This window comes from Parasteatoda tepidariorum, chromosome 1 (assembly GCF_043381705.1).
Source record: "Parasteatoda tepidariorum isolate YZ-2023 chromosome 1, CAS_Ptep_4.0, whole genome shotgun sequence".
Lineage (NCBI taxonomy): Eukaryota > Metazoa > Arthropoda > Arachnida > Araneae > Theridiidae > Parasteatoda > Parasteatoda tepidariorum.
This window is the reverse complement of record NC_092204.1, coordinates 98,851,784-98,863,726: the sequence shown is the minus strand read 5'-3', so window position 1 is coordinate 98,863,726 and position 11,943 is coordinate 98,851,784. Positions and strand designations below refer to the sequence as shown.

General features: G+C 27.9%; 1 protein-coding gene across 1 annotated transcript in view; it reads right to left on the bottom strand.

Annotated features, from left to right (window-relative positions):
- Window positions 1–11,943, bottom strand: part of LOC107444495 (inhibitor of Bruton tyrosine kinase) — a gene marked incomplete at its 3' end in the record, with an annotated part of 47,519 nt that overhangs the window by 18,880 nt on the left and 16,696 nt on the right. The window contains 3 exon segments of the mRNA XM_043053946.2: window positions 5,821–6,036; window positions 7,873–7,978; window positions 9,279–9,643. Coding sequence (XP_042909880.1) covers window positions 5,821–6,036; window positions 7,873–7,978; window positions 9,279–9,643 — 687 coding nt within the window.

Sequence of the window (11,943 nt, the reverse complement as noted above, 5' to 3'; positions counted from 1 at the left end):
ACAGTGCCGTAACTTCACCCTTCGGGGCCCTGGGGCTCAAATTTTTGCCGGGGCCCTTTCTAAAACTTTGTGTACTCCATCTCTAATCGTCATTTTAGCTACTTATGTATCATGTTGATTAATATATTTATGAAAATAAGTCACTTGTTCACATAGAAATGGGATTACAAAATATTGTAAGTTGTAAATTTAACCCTAGAATGTAAAATGTTACATTTAAAAAAATTAATTTTTAATTACAAAACACAAATAAGTGACTTCAAGGCATCTAAAAATAATTACAAAACACATACTAAATACAGATTTTAAATGTATTTAATGGTTCTAGTTTGGTAGATAGATTTATACACTTAGGTTTGTTGAGAAAGATTATAATACATCAGTTTGCATTAAAATACATGTCTAGAATAAAGATTTCATATTTAAAATTTTACATTAGTTTCAGTTTTTGAAAAATATTTAAAGTAAATTGTAAAATAGATTTCATAGTAATAAAATTTTTTAAAAAAGGTGAAAAGAAATTTTTTTTTATATAAAATAAAAAAAAGTCATAAAATGATATTTACAATTATTAGTACAAAATATAAATCCATCCATAATTTGAAACACAGTCCACTAAATTTGCTAATCTATTATTCATTAATAAAAATTAAATAATAAATTATAACAATTTTAAAATTGCTGAACATAAATCTTTCTAAAATCAGAAATAAAAAATTTCAAAACTTAAAATTAATTTCTCCTGGCCTTAGTTGCCGCAAATTCATCAATTATATCGCTGAAATCAATATTTCGTGCTCTTTCGTTTTCAATAAACAATAGAGTAAGTCCATTCAATCGATCCTGTCTCATCGAACTTCTCAAATAATTTTTCATAAGTTTCAATTTTGAGAAAGTATAACAACAAGTATAATCTCTACACACTGTCACACATACATCCTTAATCCATTATAGTGATTTTTGTTAGTAACTGACAATTTTTAATGTTTTTTTCTTTTCTTATTTCAAATTTTATTGTCGTAATCTAAATGTAAATACTCAAAGTCATTAACTTCTCTGTTAATTTCTTAATTCAGTGAGATTTTCATACAAAAATTTCCTTCAATTTTAGTTCAAATAGGGGAAAAATTAATTATCTCATACACATTTTATAGATAAGCAATTACATTTAAAAGAGATGTTTAACAACTATTTATATTTTAGACTTTCCTTTCCTCCTAAACCAGTCGTTTATCATCATATAGGTCAGTCATTTTAGATATAAAATAAAGTTTCAGAGCTTCCAAGTGTAAAAGTTATTTTTTTTCAAGTGTTACATTAGAATACTAGGAATAAGCATAAGAAATTTTTATGATATAGTATAGTATAGTTACGCTAGAATTTTCTTTCAAATGTTAAAGGGTAGGATATATTAATTTTAAGACATTATTAATATGAGGAAAAGAAAGAAGAAACAAAATATCTCGATTTGACTAAGATTTCTTACATTTTGAGAAACGAACAAACTGTGCTTTTAGAAAAAGATTCTAAGTTTGAATTTTAACGTTTTGTCTGCATATTAAGACATTTTTACGTATTTTCGCTTTTTACATATTCTTGTCATCTAATTTATTGTAACCAAGATTTTAAACGTATGATTACTAGGAAATAAAATTTTTATAATTTATTTTTGGTTATTTCAATAACGTATCATGAATTTCTATCATCTTTAATTAATAAGTTAAACATATTTTTTCATTACATAATTTAAATTCACATGCATTCCTTCATACATAACAAGCTAGATAGTTTTAAATGGCTTTTAAATCACTTTTCATTTTGACGATTATTTATTGATATGTGTATGCAAAATTGCTTGATAACATTTGTTTTATCGAATTAAAAAATAAACTTTTGTGATGGAATGCAAATTAATTTACATTTCAAATGTTTCAAGAAAAGCTTGTAGATATTTCTAGAATTAAGTAGTAGATCACGTAAGGAAAGATTTTCGATCAAAGTTTTAATACATAATTAAATGAGATGTAATTCAAGCTGATAGGATAAATAGTTTTGATGTTTTGAAGTTATGATGGTCTTCTTCACAATGAGTGCATTTCAAAGACAGTACTTTTTGTACACACACATGAAAAAAAGAAACATTTCAACTTTTCAAATATAAGCACTGTTGTTTCGTATTTTGTTTTATTTGGTTCAGTGATTTAAAATACAGACGAAATACTACCTCATTTGTCTGTATAGCATAGCAATGTAAGATAAATAAGTTCTAGTACAAAATGGTATTTGTTGTACAGGGTCCTAAAAATATATTAATATTTTGAGAAGAATTCATTCATGAATATTTTGCCTATCGAAACTTCTGAACAGACAAAATAACAAATAAATATATGTATTTATGATGTCATGTAATGTCATATATGATAAAAAATTATGACAAGAAACTAATATTTTTTAATATTCCAAAAAGGTTTTCTCTTATTTTTCCAAAACGAAAAATAAGAAGAAAACCTTTTTAATGGTTTGTCATGGCAATGAATTTTATCTGATTTGGATTTCTATATTGAAAAATACAATAGCTTTGAACAAAACATTTCAATGAATATCTTAAATATTGGTTGCAAAGAAAATCATATTCACAATGGAAAAAAAAAATTCTCAAAACTAGAAAGAAAAAAAAGTGGAAACTTGAATTAATTTAATCTTAAGTGTAATGTTTTACACATCTTGTTCCAATATTGAAAACGGAAAATAAAGTAATTCAATTGATAAACAGAAATGTTCACACATTTTGAAGAAATTATTAAATGTAATTCTGATGGTCGGATAAATTCCTTTCCTACATCAGCAATATTTATAGTTTCAGTATAAAAATTTTCAGAAATGTATACTTTCAACTGAGAAAAATAATGCATGAAAAAAGTTCTCAGAAAGTTTTTATCACAAGATAATTACTTTGATGATCCTATAACAGTTTTATTTAAAAAAAAGAAAAAACACTATATTAAGTGCGCTCAACACTACCTCTTTCCTCAAATGTTATGGAAACAAATTGTGCCATTTTTGAAAATATGATTTTTTTTTCTAATTAAAGCTGTTTTTAATAATAATATTTTAGTTAAACGTTTGTAGCAAATATATTTCTTCGTTATTTTAATATTTGAAGTATAAGTTAAGGTTAATTTTTTGTATTAGAATAAAGATTACTTTTGTTTATATAAATTAGTGTTGCAAAAACAACAGAGATAGTCAAATAAATGAGACAGAATAAATGTGCAACGGGTTTGATGTCTTAGCACCGCTCAATATAATGTGGTTATCATATAAGATAAGAATGAAATAGTAAATTTAAAAGAAGATTAATTGCATTCTCAACCTAATCGTGATATTTCCTTGCTTTTTGAATTAACATATTTTCTTTTTTTTCTCTCTTAAGTATATAAAACTAAAAGATGTACCATTTTTGTCAGTGAAACCAAGGAATTTGAAATTAGCTTAATTTTAATGCACTGTAGATAATGCTGATCTTAAAGAATCTATTAAAGTCTCTCATAAAAGTAGAAAGAAATATCAAAACTACCTAATGAAATATTTTCTTCGAAGAACTTTTTTTTTATTGATTGAAAAACAATGGCTTATTTAAACCAAAATACTTTAAATGATGAGATATTTTCAGTTATTCTCAACAAAACAATGTTTATAGCGTTTTATTAAATTAAATGCGATTTTTTAATTAAATTAAATATGTTTTTTTTAAACAAAATCAAAGTTTGCTTTTCAATTTTGAATGAAAGCAAAATTGTTAAAAAGCATAAAAAATCAAATTTCCAATTTTAAAAATTTAATGGTCTTAATTTTAAAAATATAAAATAAGAACAAAATGTATTACATAAAAGCAATTTGATATAGGAATATAAAAAAAGCAATTCCAACAGTACATTAATACGCAGTTTTGAATGTATTAAATAATTTAATGTAAACAATTGCTTACCTCCTTAGAAATCAATTTCCTTTTCGTTTTGATGTAATCCAAAGTAATGACATTTATATTTTAAAAAAAGTTGCAAATAATTTTAATTAGAATCAATTAAAGTTAAATTTTAATTTGAAAGATTGAACAAAATAAAAGTTAACAAAAAATCTATATTTGAATTAAAAATAGTTAACTTAAATGAAGCAATTAAAGAAGCTAAAAATTGAAGTTTAGCAGAGAGTGATTCCCACGTTTCTTTCAGAAAAAATATGCCAACAAAAGTAATCCCCTTCGATCCCTATAAAGCTTGCTTCTGTTTTCCTAGAACATCTAGATAATTGCTTGTTTAAGACAACTGTGACTAAGCGACAAATGCATGGTTCTGGAAATATATGATATTTTATGAAAGGGCAAAAAGCCTAGGGTCGTAAAGCCCAGGGCAATTTAAAGAAGTCAAAGGAAGGACATTTTCCCATGGTGTAAAAGGAGATGCCTATATTTTGAGGGGTCAGATAACTGTCTCGGTTGGTGATCTGCAAGTGTTGAGAGTCAAGGAATGCTTTAAAATATATGTCAGTGAAGGATGCATTTTATTACACCAGGGAAGGGTAAAAGAGAGGCAACTATTTTAGTTTCCTAAACACTTGTCTTATTTTTTTATGCTGAGCCCTTCTTTTGGTTAAATTTAAATTTTAAAATTTTTTCTTAATAAATTAGAAATTGTCATATGTGGAAGAAAATTCAAACAAAACCGACGTATTTGTCTAGGTTGGGGGGGGGGAGTTCTACTTTATTTTTTTATTTGAAAAATAGCTTCAAAAGGTGAAAAAAATAGTAGTTTCTTTGTCTGAAATTGCTAATTCTATTTTATAAACAAAAATTACTTTATTGTAGTGAATGTCAATGTTTCAGACGGAATGACGCTCATCAATTAAATTTACGAGGAAAATAAAGTTTGCTACTTGAAAAATAGCTTAAAAGTTGAAAAAAATGAGTTAAATAATAATTTTACTTTATTTACGTGAATGTCTGAATTACAGAAGAAGCAAAGTACTTTCTTAGATCCCTCGTTTTTATTTAAGAGGAAAATAAAATTTTCTACTTGGAAAATATCTTTAAATTTGCTTTTCCTTAAAAAAAAATTTAAGCAGATTTCTCTTCTTTATTTGGAGGAAAATTAAGTTTTCTATTTGGAAAATAACTTAAATGTTGAAAAAAATAGCTTTTTTCTTTTTCTGAATGTATTAATTCTGCTAGAACTTACTTTTGAGAATGTCTAAATTTCAGAAGGGGTGAAGCACTTCTTTACAATTTTGAAACAAAATAAAGTTTTCTACCCTCAAAAAATAAAGATATTTTCCCACTTTCACTTTACTCTCCCAAATTTCAAAAGGCACCTTATTTGCCCATTCAAGTTAATTTCAGAACAACATAAAGTTTCTTATTAGGGGTATAGCTTCAAAAATGAATTTTCCGTTCCTCTTTTCTGTGAAGCGTTTTTGCTCTTTTGAGGAAGATAAATAATTCTCGGAAAGAGTCGTTCACCCTATGTTAAAGTCGATTGTAACTACGAAAAAGAAGAATTTAGCAAATCTTCACACAATCTCTTTCATATATATATATATATATAGTTAAACTATTTTGAAGAAATGTCGCGTGGTCCCTTCATATGGGGCCCCCTTGACCATCGGGGCCCCGGCGTAGTTACGGCCCTGGACAAAAGTGAAAAAAAGCGGAAAAATCTCATCCCTGTTTTATTCAAACACTTAAAGTAAGTATTAAAGGCATTTATTTTTAACATATGATTAACTCTCTTAGATAACACTAGAAAGAAAAATAAAACAACTAACCTCTTTATTGATTCCCCATTTCACTTCAAATCCACTGATTAAAAAATCACAGTTATTTGTATAAATAAATTTCATAGCGTGCTCAAAAGCTTCAGCTTTTGTATTTTCTAGTTGCATTATGCCATTTACACAAGCCTCTTTATTGAACTGTTTCTTGAAATATTCAGAGCGGGAAGCTAAGATATACTTATGAGCAGCAAATTCTCTTTTATCTACCTGAAAATTAAAACAGAATTAGGAGGAAATCAAACCATTAAAATTGTAATCACTTTTTTCCCTGCAAATAAATTAAATAAAAATCATTAAAAGTGAGTTCTGGAACTTTTGCAAGGGTGATTGTGAGCCCAACTCAAAAATCCTGAAAATTTCTTGAGTAAAATCATTAATGACGCATTTCAAAAAATTTATGTCTCTATAAATTTAAATCATTGATATTTTCACAACATGAAATTCTAAATAAATTATATGCAGCATAATTTAACTGAATAATTACGTATAAGTTTACTTTCATCTCTAATCACATTTATTGTTCTACCAAAAAAATATTTACAATTACTGCTAAATATAAATTCCAGTTCCAATATTTTTAAATAAAATATACAAGAATTTTTATACATAAATGAGATAGATGATTTCTTGAAACTTCTCAAACTTGGATTCTAGGAAATTTTCGAACCTCAGTTGGCAAAAAATCCAGGAATCCGGATTTATTTCGCAGCACAATCATCTCTGCTTTTGACACAAAATACTTAGGTTTTATTTATTATCATAGTTGGCCAGACAGCCCAATGTGGGTCAATGCCTTCCTCTGAAGATTTCTCCATAAAGACTTCCGATTTATCTTTGATCTCCAATTCTTTTCATTAATTGCAAGAAAATCAGACTCCACAGAATCAACCCATCTCAACTGTGGCCTCCCCTGCTTTCTCGTTCCAGTAGGTCTAAAAAGCAATATCTTTTTTACTGTATTCACATCAATCATTCAAATCACATCGGTCATCCAATTCATTCTATTTATTTTTATGTATTTAATAATATCAGGTTGTTCTTGTAATCTTGTACAGTTCAAAGTTAAATCTTATTCTCCAGTTATTGCTTTCACATTCACACCACCATGTATACTCCGCAAAATCTTTCTCTCAAACATTGCGATACAATATTCCACCAGTTTTGCAGTTTTGTCATTGTCCAAGCTTCAGAAGGTGTATGTCAAGACCGGCCTGACAAGAGTTTTGTAAATTAAGATTATGATTTGTAAATTAAATTTTTTCTAGAAAGAAACCTAGATTTAATAAAACTTCTCGGCCTATTTGTCAGATAGAGTAGGTTTTTTATTTCAGGAGACATTCTGTTATCAATAGTAATAATTGATTCTAAGTAAGTAAAACTCCTTACTGTTTCAAATCTATTTCAAGATAGGGGTCTGGGACTCTGTTTCTTGAGAATAACATATCGGTTATATTCATTAACATAAATTAAACTAATTATGGGAAATCAATTTTTTGCTAGCTTAACTAAATAGATTATGTACCCCTAGCCCTTTGGTGTAAGCCACACCTTTAGTAACAGAGCTAGAGTGCTAACATACATGGTTCTTTGTGTGTTATACATGGTTCTTTGCTTACATATGTATGGTATTTGTTATATGTATGGATAAAATCTGAGATAAAACTTAATTCTTAAAAAAAACAACTTTATACTGATAAACGTTGAAAAAAACTTAAGTAAAAATGCCAGATCTGTTTATATTAGTGTGGTAATAAAATAAATACTTTAGAGACAATATAATACATAGTTTTTTAAGTACAAAAAAAAACTTTTGTTTTTAATAGTTTTCTAACAATTTCAAATACTATGACATCGATAATGATTTAAAAATTATAAAAATATATTTTAAAGGTAGGCAAAAAAAAAAAAAATTGAAAGGTGCAAAATATTATTTTAGTCACATCATCGACAATCAGCTGCATAACCTTATTCCAGTTATACAGCAGACTGAATATATTCATTATAACAATATATTCAGTGCATAACATTTACTGTGCACAATACCTTCACAATGATGTCATGGAATTCATCTTGAACATGAGTTTCTGATAAAAGTCTCGCAAAATCTTGAAGCATTCTGGAATTTGAAAGCCACGGTACTTCAATTAACCTAAAAAAATAAAATTAAAAAAAAGTATTACTGGTTACATAAATATTTTCAAGATTTAACACATATACCTCAAATTATACAAATGTAATAAAACCATTTATAATTATAGATAATATAATTTTTTTAAAAATATTTCCTTAAACATTAAATTTTAACATCACATTTTTAAAAATGCTTGAAATTTATAAAAACATTTAAATTATAATTTGTTGATAAAATTTTAGAAAAATAAATTATTTGATTTTTTAATATTAAAAATAAAAACTCAATCGTTTGATCTTTCTACACCAACAATATTTTTCTACAACAAACAGTGAAAACAAAAAATCTTTTATAATAAACACTTTGAAACAGTGATAGAAAATTATTATTATATTGAGCTAGTTTAACAAAAGTATCTTTTACTTAAATAACATTATAAATTAAATAGCATAAACTATGCAAACATATGATTTTGAAAAGGAACAAAAACATTAACTTGCTTTCATTTAATGCACAATAAACAACCCCTTTTATCTAAATGAAAATGGAGATCGCAACTTACGATTGTTATATTGTGAGTGCTAAAATGGCAAAAATGTTTACCTATAATTATATACTAGACCACCTAAAATAAAAATCTAGGGATTTGTTTTTCTGTTCATTCAACAGGAATTCAAGATATTTTACGTATACTATCTGATAACATCAAAATTTTTTTTTGGTATAAATAACTATGAAATCTGTGGCTAAATTAAATGCTTCCTTGCAAAATGATTCTTTAAATGATTCATTGTTAATTTTGTTTCGAAAACAAAATAAAAATTCAGAAACTTTTTTTCAAAATATTGACAACTTAAGCTAAATTTTAGTTGAATGAATGGTTTAGTGCGAATGCTTTAATGGGCACTAAAATGAAATTGCATCTTTGGAGTAGAGAATGGAACTTTATGTATGGGTCGTTTTAATGGAAGGGTTGCTGTAGTGGGTGTGAATACTAAGGAATGTAGACTGTACTGACAGTATAATTTCAAAAGATATTAAGAAAAATGACTGATATAAAACACTTTCTTACAGTTGTAATTTTAATAAATGTAGGAAAATTATCATTGCAATTCGAATTGTCTGCAGAGTTTTTCTGAATAACTAATTTTCATCTGAAATCACCATATTCAAACAAATAATACACCATATAAAACCAACATTTGCAACACATAACATGGGTATATAAGATACAAATTATGATATACAGTACAAGAATTATGAGGTACATTATAAGATACAAGTTATGAGAAAATATATTGCATTTAAAACTAAATACCCCATTTTTGGATTGGATTGCAAAACAGCAAAATTTCTTCCCTTAGAGTCACTAGTTATGGATGTTGCTCGATAAATGTTAGGTAATTTCTTGGGTTTGATAAAGTGACAGTCATCAGTGTCAAGCAGAATGACCAATCCTGAAGAAGCTCGGTTAGAGAAATTAGAAGGAGGGTGTAAAGTTGAAGGTGGGGGAGCGGCTCTTTTCCCCTTAAATGGTACTATTTGTCCTAAATAACCTTCATTTTTTGTAGAAATAAGGCCAACAGAATAGTGGTTTATATGAATATCAGAAACTAAAATTTCTTTTTGAGAAGTAAATATGCATCTTCTTAAATAGGGATCACTTTGTCGCCAAAGATAAACCTAGGAAAAAAACAATAAGCAATATTAGTATTAATTTAAAGCTGAAAATATTTAAACATGTTAAATATCATAAATGAAGTTTTTTAATTTTTGTTTTGTTACTGCCAACGCCTTTTTAAGCATGGTTGGCATGATTTAAATCATGATTTTAAACTACTTGATGTTCGTAAATAAACCATTGATACAAGTCAAAAATTTTTCTCATATAGTACAACTTATTAATACCTTTATGCCAATATTTCTGAAATGTCGAACTGCTATCTATCCATGCTTCATCAATGTAGACCATTTGACAGAGCATTCTTTGACGTTTTTGCATTTTCAAAGAAATTTGCTCAGCCAAAATATCTAATATTGTTATACATGGTTTTTCAATTAATATTTCTCTTTTATAAGCACACTTCTTAAACTGAAAGTTGAATGTAGAATATTTCTTAGATTTTATTTTCCACAATTTAATTTCTCCTTTAACCTTTTCCCATCAAATTCTCTTTTTCCCTGGAGCACAAGAATCAATTTTAGAATGGAAGAGACATTCTTCTCTTTAAGGTAGAAATCATGAATTGTTTGGTGTCATTCGTTTCTCCATTTCTGGATGATTCTTCTTTCCTAAAAAGGGTACAGAGAATGTCACCTTCTCCTAAATAGGAGATTTATCTTATAATATTTTTTTGAGCATAGTTCAACAGACCAGATGCGATGGAGGCTCGTCTTAAAGATAGTTGTTTCCACAGAAAAATATTTTTTCCCCAACTACAGTGCAAATTTTTCTAGTTTGCGAGTTTAATGTCTCACCTTTCTTGAAAAGGAAAAGCATCACAATTAAAACAAACAAGATAAAATTAACAACAATTAAAACGAACAAACAAAAATTAAAAAAAAATTAATGATTAAACAATTAAAACAACAAGAAACAATTTTTAAAAAAATGAAAGCTGTTTTTAAGATAATGAGAAACAAGAGAGTAAAAGAAAGATGAGTTTCTAACAGTGCCACTAATGCAGTCAAACTTGGATAATTTGAAGGGCAAGGGGCCTCTGTGAAACTTCAAATTATCCAAACTTCGAATTATCCAAACAATGTTATTTTTATGTCTTAAAATAATTACTCGTAACAGACATTGCGAGACAAAGATTGTTTATTAATTTTAAATTAAAACGTTAAAAGTTTTAAAAATATTTAGCTATATCAGATTGCTTTAAAGAGCTTGCTTGATTTTTTCTAACAAAATCTTCAAGAATATTTATAGCTCTAAACACAGCTTCACTTACGTCAGATTGTCCTTCTGCATAGCGTCGATATTCTGATGAATGAACGACTGCCTCACTTGAAGTTGGAATTGGCCTCTGTTCTTCTACCTCATCTTCAATATCTCCTTCGTATTCTGTTGTAATATTCTTATTGTTTAGAACTTCAGATAGAATATCTGTATCCGATAACTCTCCACAAATGTCTATATTTTCATCCATACTGACGTAATCATTGAACAGAATGTTGTCTTCCCATGCAACTGGGGGAGGTAAATTTTCTTCATTGAAAAGATCGCTAGGGACAGTGTTCCTGATGAATCCTGCCTTCCGAAAACAATTTGCTATTGTTTTTTGGCAGACTTTGGACCATGCATTTAAACACATTCTTGAAGCATCGAGGAGAGTAATGGGAAGCTTTTGAGAAGATTCAGTAAGGAGGTGTTGAACGACTAGACATCTGTAAAAATGCTTCAGATTTTTAACGATGCCTTGATCCATTGGTTGCACCACTGATGTCATGTTTGGCGGGAAAAAAAACAACCGTGATATTTTCCATAGTGGGTATCGATTTATGAGCAGTGCAGTTATCAATAAACAGGATGATTATTCTGTTTTTTCTTTGGTATGTGCGATTTAGATCAAGTAGCCATTCTTCAAAAATATGCGCCGTTATCCATGCTTTTGTGTTAGAATGGTATTCTATAGGCTTTGATTTGACATTTTTAAAACACCGTGGACTTTGTGATTTTCCAATCATCAGTAATGGTAATTTCTCAGTGCCATCCATGTTTGATCCAGCAAGTAAGGTGATTCTATCTTTACTATGTTTTCCACCACTACATTTTTCACCTTTAAAAGTAAGAGTCTTTGCAGGGGTACATTTGAAAAAAAGTCCTGTCTCATCGACATTAAAAATGTCTCTGTCCTGTGTATACTCAATAATTTCGGCAACTTTTTCCCCCCACTCATTTGCTGCACCTTGGTTCACACTTGAGCTTTCACCACACACAGACTTGAAAGACTTGCTTTTCTTTCCTTAAAACCATCTAA